Genomic DNA, 12,759 nt, shown 5'->3' with positions numbered 1-12,759 from the left:
TACTTTATCTAAGGAGTTACATAAAGCCAAGATTGAGCTGGGGGAATCAGTGTAAATAACAGATTTTAAAGCACAGTCAGAAGAGAGATTCTGTAAAGCTAGTTTGATTGCATATAATTCAGCTGAGAAGATATTGAATTCAGATGGCAAGGATGCTGAAATAACGGTATTTGGAAACACTGCAGCCGCTCCAACGTTTGAATTAGATTTAGAGCCGTCTGTATAAATTGGAGAGAAATCAAAGTATCTTTGAATGTGAGCTTCGTGAAGTTGTTTGATATTTGATGTTTGTAAAATGTTCTTTCCCCATTGAGAGAGGTAAGTGTCACAGATCGGTATAGGTGGTGGAACCCATGGTGGTTGAGTACAAGTTGTTACCTGTTGTACGGAAAGGATGGAAACATTCCAAATTTGCATCAGTTCAAGAAGGCGAAGACCAGCTGGCTTTACTATGCTTGGTTTATTTCTGAAAAGGTTTTCTAATGGTGGATTGAACAGGTATGACTGAGTCGGATGCATGGCACAGCTTTGTATCTTGACAGCATACTTCAGTAACATTGTTTTCCTACGTAAAGTTAGTGGGGTTCATGGGCATCAATGTAGAGGCTATGTGTTGGTGATGTTCTGAAAGCACCGAGTGAAAGTCTCAAGGCACTGTGTTGAATTGGATCAAGCCAGCGCAATGCACTCAATCTGGCTGAATCATAGATGGGAGCTCCATAATCAAGACGGGACCTGATTAATGCCCGATATAGCCGAAGCAGAGATGTGCGATCTGCGCCCCATGTTTGGGAGGATAAAGCTCTGAGTATATTTAACTTTTTTAGACAGGAAGTACGTACATTTTTAATGTGGTCTATAAAATTTAACTTATTATCAAATGTTAATCCTAGAAATCTGATGCTATTAGTGACCGGGATGGAGACATTATAAATTTGAAGTTCAGGATCCGGATGAAGTTTGCGCTGTCTACAAAAATGGATGGCAACTGTTTTCTGCTGCAAGAGTCGATATCCGTTGAGGCTGGCCCACTGTTGTATTTTATTAAGTGATATTTGGAGCTGCCGTTCAATAGACCTCATATTTTGGGAATGGCAGGAGATGGAAAGATCATCTGCATAAAGGTAGGTCTCAACTGTATTTGGAAGCTGATTGGTGATGGAATCTATTCTAAGAGCAAACAAAGTGGCACTCAGTACTGATCCCTGTGGTACTCCTTCTTCCTGTATAAACGTTTTGGAGAGGGCATCTTGGTACTGAACTTGAAACGATCTAGTACGTAGGAAGTTCTGAACAAAAATAGGAAGGTTGCCTCGCAGACCAAGAGAGTAAAGATCACTAAGTATGCCATGCCGCCAGGTAGTGTCAAAAGCCTTCTTGATATCTATTGAAACCATTACAAGATGTTCACGTTTAACAAAGGCATTTCGAATGGCGAATTCAGCCTTGACCATAAGATCTAAGCATGACCTATTTTTACGAAAGCCATATTGGCTATGGCTCATTAGATGTTGTGACTCAATGATCCATACGAGTCTTCTGTGGACAATTTTTTCAAGGATTTTGCTCAGGCAGCTTGAGAGAGAGATCGGTCTATAGCTATAGGGGTTAGTTGGATCTTTCCCAGGTTTTAGGAATGCCAAAACAGTAGAGTGATGCCAAGAAGTTGGAAACACATTTTCTAAGAATATACGATTGTAAAAAACCAGAAGCAGGCTTAAAGCTTTGTCATCGAGATGTTGAAGCATGACATAATAAATCCCATCTGGCCCGGCTGCACCATTGTGGGCTGTTCTAATGGCATGCAGAAGTTCAAAGTATTGCAGAGGTTTGTTATATGGAAGAGTACATGTGGTTTGAAATTTTGTGGCATGCTTTTCTCTAGTGTTTTTAATTCGTTGGAATGATGTAGGATATGCTGATGCCGCTGATATTTCAGCAAAAGTATTGCCCAAAGCATTAGCAATGTCTAAGGAACTGGATAGATCTTGCCCTTTCCAGGAGAGGATTGGAGAAGGTATAGTAGGAAACTTACCAGATAACTGTCTAATTTTTTTCCATATAGTTTTCGGATCAGTGTTTCTGTTAAAGGTCGATGCAAAACGGGTCCAGGATTCTTTCTTGGCTTGCTTTTGTACAAATCGTGCTTTTGCTCTTAGCTTCTAATAATTAATGAGATTGGTTGTGGTTGGATATCGCCGAAATAAATTCCAGGCTTTGATTTTTGCTTTCTTTGCTTTTGTGCACTCATCATTCCACCAATAATTATAATGCTTGCGATCAGGGGGATTTGATAATGGTATTGTGTCCTTGGCCACTTTTAGGAGATGTGATGTGATGTAATCTGTTACATTATCAATATTTTGGAGCTGGATTTTTTCCTCGTCAAGAGAGATTGATGATCGAAATTTTTCCCAGTTTGAGCAAAAAAATTTCCATTTCCTGCGGAGCTTGTTTGATTGAGTCTGTGACATTAAACCATTGCATATGATTGGAAGGTGGTCACTGCCCATTGGATCATTTAAAACGTACCACTCTATGGTTGGAAAGAGTATTGGAGAACAAATTGAGAGATCTATTGCTGAGGTGTGTCCAGTTGGGAGTTGTATGTGAGTGTGTGCACCAGTATTGATTAAGGTGAGGTTTTGTGACTCTAGAAAGCTTTCAACGAGTCGACCACGTGTGTCCAGTTTAGGATCGCCCCATAACGGGTGGTGCCCATTAAAATTCTTCAAGAATTCTTCTTAGAATCTTCAAGATCTTTTAAACAATAAGTATGGTTTGGTGGTAGGTATATTGAAACAACTGTTATTGAAATATTCAGAGTTATATGAACAGCAACAGCTTCTATTTCAGTTTGAAGTGGAATATGTTTAGTTGGGATCTTTGAGTTTATCAGGATTGCTACACCACCATGGGCAGCATTTGCTGTGTTACGATCTCTTCGATAACGACAATAGTTTTTTATTGAAGGAGAAATTTGCGAGGTTAGGTAAGTTTCCTGAAGACAAAGGGCAACTGGAGAATATCGGCTAATTAGATCACGGATATCATCTGTGTTGCAACGAAAGCCTCTGCAGTTCCATTGTAAAATACAAGGCATTATTTGTGTTTAATTGATGGAGCTGTATCTGACTGTTTTTTGAAGGTTACTGGCTTATGACGCTCTAATTTAGTTTTATCTTTTTTGGAGAAAACTGGTCGACCTGTGTCCATTTCTTCTTTTGCATGGATTTCTAGAAGGGGATCATCCTGTATGGATGTGCCATCTGTGTCCATGGTTGTGTCCTGAAAATTTTTTACTACATTTGCGTTTGAACTATGAGATATGGTATCTATGACTGGAGTAGAAGATGCCGCTGGTATTGTCAGAGGAGTATTATTTGCTTGGTCAGAGAACTTGGATTGTTGCTTAGAAAGAACATTTCTAGCCCAATCAGAAATTGATTTGTTAGTGGGAACTGTTACATCAGTTTGAGTGGAGACTGTCTGATATTTTTTTACAGCATTGGCATAGGTCATATTTTTGGTTATAGTTGGAGCAACTAATTTTCTCGCTTCTGGGTAACTTACTTTGTTCTCAACCTTGTATTTTACTATTTTTTTCTCGGTTTTCCACTTTTCGCATGTCTTGGAATATGCAGGATGGTCACCTTTGCAATTTGGGCAGGTCATTTTTGTAGCTGTACAGTTACTTTGTATGTGATCTGCAGATCCACAATTAGGGCAGACAGGAACTCCTCTGCATACAGTTTTGTGAGTGGCCATACTTTTGGCATTTGTAACATCTTAAAGGGTTTGGAAAGTAAGGTCGGATGCGGCAAAGTAAATAACCTGCTTTTACAGAGGAAGGTAAGTTGGGTGTATTGAAGGTGAGAATAATATTTCTTGTAGGTGTAAGTTCATTATCTTTTTTAATCATTATTCGTCTTGCTTCAATTACGTGTTGTCCCTGCAGCTCTTGGGTTATTTCTTCCTCGGTAACGTTTAATAAGTCCCAACTGGATATCACACCCTTAGATGAATTTAGGGTTGTGTGTGGAGATATTTTAACTGGAATGCCAGCAAAGCTTGTCAGTTGTAACAGCTTCTCGGAATGTCTGTGGTTGGTGGTTTCTACTAGTAAGTCTCCTGATTGCAGTCTCTTCACCGTCTTGGGAGATCCTGCAATACCCTCCAGATGTTTTTGTATGACAAATGGAGACAATTTATTAATGGGCTGACTAGTAAGAGAGTGGATAATTAAGAACGATGGGCAAGGTTGCTCCATCCGATCAGTCTTTTGTCTCTTTGGATTTTCGTTCTCAATATCCTGATGGTCTGTGTTAGCCATGTTTGCTCCTTTTAGCCCTTGGCAAGATTTCCGGCCCCGCCACGGGAAGGCAGGAGCAGTGCCGCTAGGAGGCCAAGCGGTTAAAGTGTTAGTTCGTTAGTGGAAATAGAAATATATGGATAAATAAAGAAAGGTGAGTTTCCTTTCTCTGTTCTAACTTGTGGCTTTTAAGTGTAGAACGATATAGAAATAAAGCTGCTAATAGAAACGTACGAAATTAGAAAAAACTTTAATCGCTTTTGATGAGCACTCTATATATCGCAGAAAAATCGCTTGACCTCGAATTCGCTTGGCACCCGGGGCCACATCCGCTTGTCTTTGATCGGAATCGTTTCGCTTCAAAACGTCTAATTTAATTTTCAAATTCAGTCTTTTTCTTACATTTATAGTCTTCGTACTGCACCCAGACGTTGTTGCTTTTTCATTTTTATCCGCCATTATTAACTCTTTTTTTTTATTATTATTATTATTATCCGCCATTATTAACTCTTTGAAAATGTAACCGCGTTGGTTGCATTAATTATGATACAATGTTCAAGTAAACTATCCGTTACGCACAATGTCTAATACTGTACTGAGTGATGACTAGACTTCGGATAAATGCATTATAACACAAATATTACAAGCAATATACTTGATCATTTTTTAAAATGTTGATCTCGGAACTACATAACAAGTCACTATACTGCAATTAGCGTGCGAGAAAATATCACTGAGCATGGGATAATTTCTCAAGTCGGCGTGGGAAATGTTTTAATGCTGTTTTGATATTCATTTTCAAGCTATCGACTCCATCAAATGAAACGATTTCGTTAAATATGCCAAACATGCAATCTGTAAAAGAGCGTTATAGTGATCTGTGACAGCGTTATAGTCAGATACAGGTTATAATATAAGAACATCATTATAGCGAATCAGCGTAAAGCGAACCGCATTATAACAGGGGCCTGCTGTATATGCAAATATCTGAATAAGTAATAAAATATTTTATATAAATATTAAGAAACTAATAGTTATCTTATGATGACACCCATTTCACTTCATAGGATAATGAATATAAAAAAAATGAAGGAATGAATGAATCCTATTTGAATTCATCATAAGAATGAGATATTGCAATAGGTATATTACAGCAAATATAAAATATAAACTAATGTTTGAATCCATTTTCTCTATGAAAATAAAACATTTTTTTTGGATACTTACTACAGGCCCAAGTGGTCCCAGTTGACCAGGTTGACCAGGCTGACCAGGAGGACCCTAGAAAAAAAAAAGGAAATTATTTCTGAAAAATTTCTGAATGAGATATTCTTTAATAGCCTGCAATAAAATTTCAAATTCCCAACATCAGCACAATATATTTCAGAATTACATCTGTTTCTATAAAGGCTTCTGAGTGGCATCATAAGTTACTGAAGGTGATGGTTGCCAGAAGTGGAGAAATTGCACATAATTTAAAATTAAAAATAAAACTCACACATTCTATGATGGGAAGGGAAATTATATCTGTTTCATGGAGTGTCAGCTGATCAGTGGTTTTCAACCTTTTTTTTTTGATAACGGCACCCCTAAGTAATTTATTTTATTTTGCGGCACCCCTACTCAATTTTCCGCCTGTTTGATTCAATTCTCTCTCTGTATATATCCGCATATATATATATATATATATATATATATAAAATATTAAAAAATATATATGTTATATGATATTTATTATAAATAAATAATTTATATAAATTATTTATTTATAAAATAATTTATATAAATTATTTATAAATTTATTCTTTATATAGAAGTACTAAGTAAACGTTGATCATGACAAAATTAAAAAGATACTGTATTCCTTTTTATAATGAAATAAACATATAAATTAAAAAATAATAATAAGTTTAAGTAAATTAAACCCAAATTACGTGGCACCCCTGGAATGTTGTTGCGGCACCCCGGTTGAAAACCACTGAATTAGCCAGAAGGTAACCAATTTCAAAGAGTTACATAACGAGAATGCTTTAACACAAGACTTGTAAAACCTGGGCTTAACTAGTAACATACATAACTGAGACAAAGAAATGAAGTTTAATTGAGAGTAATATCATTACTAGAAGGCCCAAATTATATATATCTGTAAGTCAGAATAAGCAGAGGCATATGATGCAATAAAAAAAAGCTTACACAACAGCCAGAAAAAAAAAAAAAAAAAAAAAAAAAAAAAACTTCCCATTTCACCTATCCATTCGCTCCTAAAGATTGTCTAGTTCTGTCTTTTAATTATTTAAGCTGTCAACTTCCAAACTTCCACAATGACAGATGGAAGTTTGTTCCAGCAATCAACCACCAGACAAATTTCTGCACATCTATTCTATAACTATCTTTCCTCAATTCTAATTTATGCCCCCCCCCCACCAGGTGCATAATATGAGCGAGAGGAAGAATCCCATCAGCATTGAGCTTGCTCAAACCATTCAAGGTCTTACATACCTCAATCAGCTTACCTCACAGGTGCCTAGTCTCCAGATGCTGCAATTTGCAGAACCAGAGCCTTTCTTGGTAAGAGAAATCCTTTGTTCCCCTCACCAATCTTGTTGACCTTCTCAGTACTCATTCCAGAAGCCCTACATCCTTCCTAAAATGAGGCCCCCAGACCTGTACACAGTACTTAAGGTGTGGCCTAACCATTGCCTTACACAAGAAGATAATCACCTCCATATCCCTGCTAGCAAAATTCCTGTATATCATTAACAAGACCCCCATAAGCTGCTCTTGCAGCCTGACTGCACTGCTCAGTAAACTTCATATCTAACTGCATAATTACCCTCAGGTCATTTTTATTTTCCACTACCCTAAGTGTTGTATTGCACAGTTAGTGCATTACTCTGGGGTTACTGTTACCCATATGCAGTACTTTACATTTGTCAAGGTTCAACTTCAGTTGCCACCTCTCGGCCCATCTACCCAACTTTTATAGATCATGGGCACAAAACACGGAACCCTGGGGGACTTCACTAATATCATTAGTCCACAAAGAGCTGTGTCTATTGATTACCACTCTCTGTCGTCTCACACTCAACCATCCCTTTATCCATAGCAGCAACTTTCCCTTAATGCCATACTGCTACATTCTGTACAATACCCCAGGGGCTTACATCTGGTGAGTATGGGCTTGGCACACCCAGGGTCCTGAGATGGATATCATCATTCTTCTCTTTCTTGGTGATTCCCTTCTACTTCTCTCTCTCTCTCTCTCTCTCTCTCAGGGTGACTCAATTTTTTTTTTTGGCTGGTGCAGCATAAGCCTCAGGCTTACTTGCACCATATGGCTAATAATAATAATAATAATAGTCTTCCGTGTGCAACAGTATCAAAAGCCTTCCTAAAATCCAAGTATATGATATCAAAATTATTTTTTGCATCCAGTTCCTTTGTGATCCCATAACAGTATTCAATCAAATTGGTCAGACAAGATTTCCCCTTAACAAACCCATGCTATGTCTGAACTATAACTGTAGTCTTGTCTAAATGATCCTGCAATGATTCTTTAACCAATGACTCCATTATTTTCCCCAGAACAGAAGTTAAATAACAGGTATATAATTATTGTGAATAGAGGATTTTTAAATATAAAATTTTCTGAGTGGCAGAAAGATACCTATGGCTAAATATCTTAACACTCACAATCGTGCGCGGCGCCTCCGTAGCCAGGTGGGCAGATGCAGCAGTGCGTAGCACACACTTCTTGATTAGACCGGGGTTCAAGCCCATGACCACCGCATATACCAGGAGCAATATGGCCTTAGTTGCTAATGCTCCTAAAAAAAACAAAAAAAAAAAAAAAAACAATCGTGCGCGTGCGTGTGTTGTCAATGAGACCCCATACAATAATTCAGCAATTCATGCTCTACTTTTGTCCACACAGATGAAACTCCTGATTTCTTTGATTTCTGCACTGAAAATTTCAGAAATCTCTGTGAATTATCACACAATTATGAAAAATTCATGAATTAAGTTAAACCTAATTACATGCAAATGATGATTGGCATCAGTCGTTTCCTTTTTTAATAGCGAGCAGCTTTACTACTGTGCATTTTCTTCCAGTTGGTAACACTCTCTGTTATGATGCCAGAGAGTGTTTCCAATTGATAACACTCCCTGGCATCATGACATTTAAACATCATCTGAAATCAAACTTTGGATACATATATTCACATTTCATGTAGCAAGCAATCCTGTTACTGACAGGCTGGCATCGAATTGCAGGCATTCATTGAAGCATTCGCTTTTTTCAGTTTGCATTTTGCTCACCTACAGCTAGTCTAAAGGGAGTTTTAATTTCAAAAATTAATTAAAAATATATGTTTTTAATATAAAACGTGGTTTGTCACAGCTGTATTTAGAACAGTTTGGTGACATCAAAAAAGTGAACAATACTGATATATTATTATTATTATTATTACTAGCCATATAGTGCAAGAAAGCCTAAGGCTTATGCTGCACCAGCTAAAAAAAAATTTACAAGTTACTCTGAAAAATAAAAAGACAGAGAGAGAGAGAGTCAGAAGTAGGAGGGAATCACCAAGAAAGAGAAGAATGAGGATATCCAGCTCAGGACCCTGGGTGTGCCAATATATTTTTAACTAATTTTGCAAATGTAGGTACATGGGATCAAAGTGACCCCATGCACTTAGAGCAAGACCAATCCTTGACCCTGCTGATGGGTTAAAGGAAATTAAAGATAAGGGCATCTTTGATAAACTTAGCTTTTTTTTTTTTTTTTTATTTCTCAGTCAGCATTACACTGCCCATTAATGAAAGGAGCCACTGTATTGTACAAAAAATAAATAAAAAAAATAAAAAAATTTTTCCATCTCCTAAAAACAGACAACCAATTCAGGGATTATATCAAAATCTTTAGTATTAGTAATGAAAAATGATGCAAAGAAGCTAGCTTAACACAGTGTCAGCCAAAAAAAAAAAAAAATCCCATATAACATGTCCATCCCCTCTCATAATTTATCTTCAATAATAAAGAGATGGTAGCTCCAACAATAAACTATCCCCTGATTGAAAAAAAATTCAACACATTCCTCAATTCAAATTTATGCCATCTTATGTGTGTTGTTAGAGCAAGAGTAAGGATGCCATCAACATTTAGCTTACTCAATGTATTCAGAGAGTTAAACACATACTTCTTTGCAGGTGGGTGCCTGCTTTCCAAATGTTGCAATTTGCAGAACCTGAAGTCTTAGTACGAGTACCATTCTCTTCTACCTCACTAATCTCATTTCTCTTCCTTGTGTCCACTGCAACAAATCCACATCCATCCCAAAATAAGGCTTATAGACCAGTTTGCAGTACTCAAGATATCACCTCCTTATCGAAGTTGATAAGGAGGTAATTATATTGATCTAGCAAAATATGAATATCTAGCAAAATTTTTGTATATGACTGACAAAACCCCATAAAGTGTCCTAGCAGCCCATCTGCACTGCTCTGAAAACTTCATGTCTGACTGCACAATTACTCCCAAATATTTTATTTTTTATTCTCTACTATCCTGAGTGTGATATCACACATTCGGATGTTATTCTGGATTACTGTCCCAGAATAATTGTCCCAAAGTATTCCATATGCAGTACCTTACATTTCTCAGTGTTAAACTTCAATTGCCACTTATCAGCCGATCTGCCTAATTTTCCTGGATCTTGTCACAGTAGCATATCCTAATTACTGTCATTAACCATCCTGCCAACTTTTATTATCTGCAAACTTAGAACAAGCCTGATATGCCTTCATCAATATCACTAATAAATACTTTTTTTTTTTTTTTTTTTGATTTGGTAGTTGTTGGCGCATCGGCTTCTGTGGCCATATTGCACCTCCCAAGGTTTTTGCAGTACTTTGATCCAAGCCCGAGGCAGGAATCGAACCCACGACCTTTGGGTTGCCGGGCAGGTACTTTACCCACTCGGCTAGCCCGGTCGGCTACTAATAAATACTGAAAACAACAAAGGTTCCAACACTGAACCCTGGGACAACAACACTGAAAACAACAAAGGTTCCAACACTGAACCCTGGGACAACAACACTGAAAACAACAAAGGTTCCAACACTGAACCCTGCACTAAAAACATTAGTCTGACAAAAGCAGTGCCCATTGATATAATCATTCTCTGTATTCTTCCCCTCAACCATCCCTTTATCCATAGCAGCAACTTGCCCCTCATACGATATTGCTCCAATTTGTACCACAGTCTTTCATGTGGGAAAAGTATCCAAAAGTTTCTGAAATTTAAATATATGATGTCAAAATTAATTTTTACATCCAGTTGCTTTGTCATTGAGACATATTAACCAATCAGACTGGTCAGACAAAATCAGCACTTAACAAATCTGCACTGTGATTGCCATACTGCATCCCTATCCAGAAGGACCTGCATTACTTTATAGCACATATGGGAAATCTTGGCCCCACGGGCACAACATCTGGCCCGCTGCAACCTTTCTTGTGGCCTGCAACCAATACAGGCAATATATTTAATATACTGTATAGTGTAAATTCTACTATGAAAGATAATTATATAATATAATTTCGTAGAACTATAAATGTTTGGTTAAATAAAATAAATAATATAATAATGTTAATTCATATATATATACCTAAAATGAAATAAAATTAAGTTATCTATTTAGACCAAATTGACTCCATTCTACTTGATGCAAGTTTAACATGTATAAGTCCAAATCGTTGTTTTAGATAAGTTTACCCTCATATCCTTTCCCTCAGCCATTTTCTCTTATTTCCATTAAACACCTGATGCATTTTCTACGTTTCTCCTGACAACTCATTCAGCTGGGGCGGAAAAATCTTTGTTCATATTCTCGCCTTTTTTTTTTTACCTAAAATTTTTGCGGAATGCAAAGGTCTTTGCTCTGAACTATTTTTAAGTAATTAACTTAATTAACTAGCATTACAGGAATGTATTTCACTTTTGTGGATGGTAGTTTGTGGCAGTTCATGTATTCTTGCAAACTTGAACTAATCGGTAACTCGGGAAAATGAGCTACACGTTCAGACCAGCAACTTCAGTCCTGTTGATTCCTGCAGTCATAATATTTTCATTTGTGGTACTTACTGTGTTTATGCATTTACTTCATAAGTTTGATCATTGATTTTTGATGAACAATAACTCTTACAATGTCTTTGTTACACAAAAGAATGCTATCCTTAGAGAGAGAGAGAAAGTGTTTCAAGAATGATGGACAAATGATTATTTTTTTATTGAATCAAAAAACAAACCTGTGTGCTTAATCTGTTCTGAAACTGTTTCTGTCTTCAAGGAATACATTAAGCAACCTTACAATATGAATGCAGTGAATATCATAAACCTTCAAGGAGAAATTAGAAATCTGAAACTAGAAATATTGATGAAACAAACTAAGAGCCTGACTACATTCTTTTTTAAAAAGCAGAAATTTTCTGACAACATTTTGCTTGCGAGTTATATTGTATCAGAGAAAATTGTCTTTAAAGTATGAACTTTGCCTTCAAAATATAAATGATACTACCACAGGTGATGATATTTTCAATGAACTAAAAGCATCCATGAAGAAATTTAACCTTTCTTTTGATAAGTTTGAAAGTGACAACAGATGGGGCTCCAGCAATGATCAGAAATAAGGTGGGTCTAATTTCCAAAATAAAATCAAAAAAACATTTCCTCAACTTGGAAGAAAAAGATTTTACTTCTTTTCACTGTTTGATACACCACAAGAACTTGTGCACTAAATCTCTAAAATTTGCAAATGTGATGAATGTTGTGGTCTCAACCACTAATTTTATAAAATCAAAGGGGCTCAAACATTGCCAGTTCGAGTTTAAACATTGCAGTTTAAATTCCTTGAAGAACTTGAGAATGAATACAGAACATTGGTCTATTACTGTGAAGTTTGTTGGTTAAGCAAAGGAAAAATGCTTCAGCACTTTTATAATCTTAGAGAAGTCTGTATCTTTATGAAGATGGAAGGCAAATCTGTTCCAGAACTAGAAAGTATTGAATGGACACATAACCTTACATTTCTTGTTGATATCGCGTCTCATTTAAACGAGTAAATCAGAAAATACAAGTATAAAATTGGTTAGTTCGTGAACTTTGTGATTATATAAAAGCTTTTCAAACCAAATTTCAACTATGGGAAAGACAACTTAGAGAGGGTGCCACCACTTTCCAACTTTAGCCAATCAAAACATTTCTGAGTATATTTCATATGCTGAAGAGTTAGTAGCCATTAACATAGAATTCGGTGTTAGATTTCAAGATTTCAAATCAAAAGACGCAGATTTCACACTATTTTCAAATTCTTTTAATGCACATATTTATCAGGCGAGAAAAGAGCTGCAAAAGGAACTAACTGAACTTAAAAGCAGTGAT

The 12,759-nt window shown here is 36.6% G+C and overlaps 1 protein-coding gene across 1 annotated transcript in view; it reads right to left on the bottom strand.

Moving 5' to 3' along the window:
• The window catches only part of LOC150089465 (uncharacterized), a 1,372,165-nt gene that overhangs the window by 910,128 nt on the left and 449,278 nt on the right, over window positions 1-12,759 (bottom strand). The window contains exon 19 of the mRNA XM_090389992.1: window positions 5,540-5,593. Within this exon, the coding sequence (XP_090246118.1) occupies window positions 5,540-5,593 (54 nt within the window). The remainder of the gene's footprint in view (window positions 1-5,539; window positions 5,594-12,759) is intronic.

This window comes from Mastigoproctus giganteus, chromosome 2, assembly GCF_048544385.1.
Source record: "Mastigoproctus giganteus isolate SK-2022 chromosome 2, ASM4854438v1, whole genome shotgun sequence".
Taxonomy (NCBI): Eukaryota; Metazoa; Arthropoda; class Arachnida; order Uropygi; family Thelyphonidae; genus Mastigoproctus; species Mastigoproctus giganteus.
This window is presented reverse-complemented; position numbering and strand designations above follow the sequence as displayed.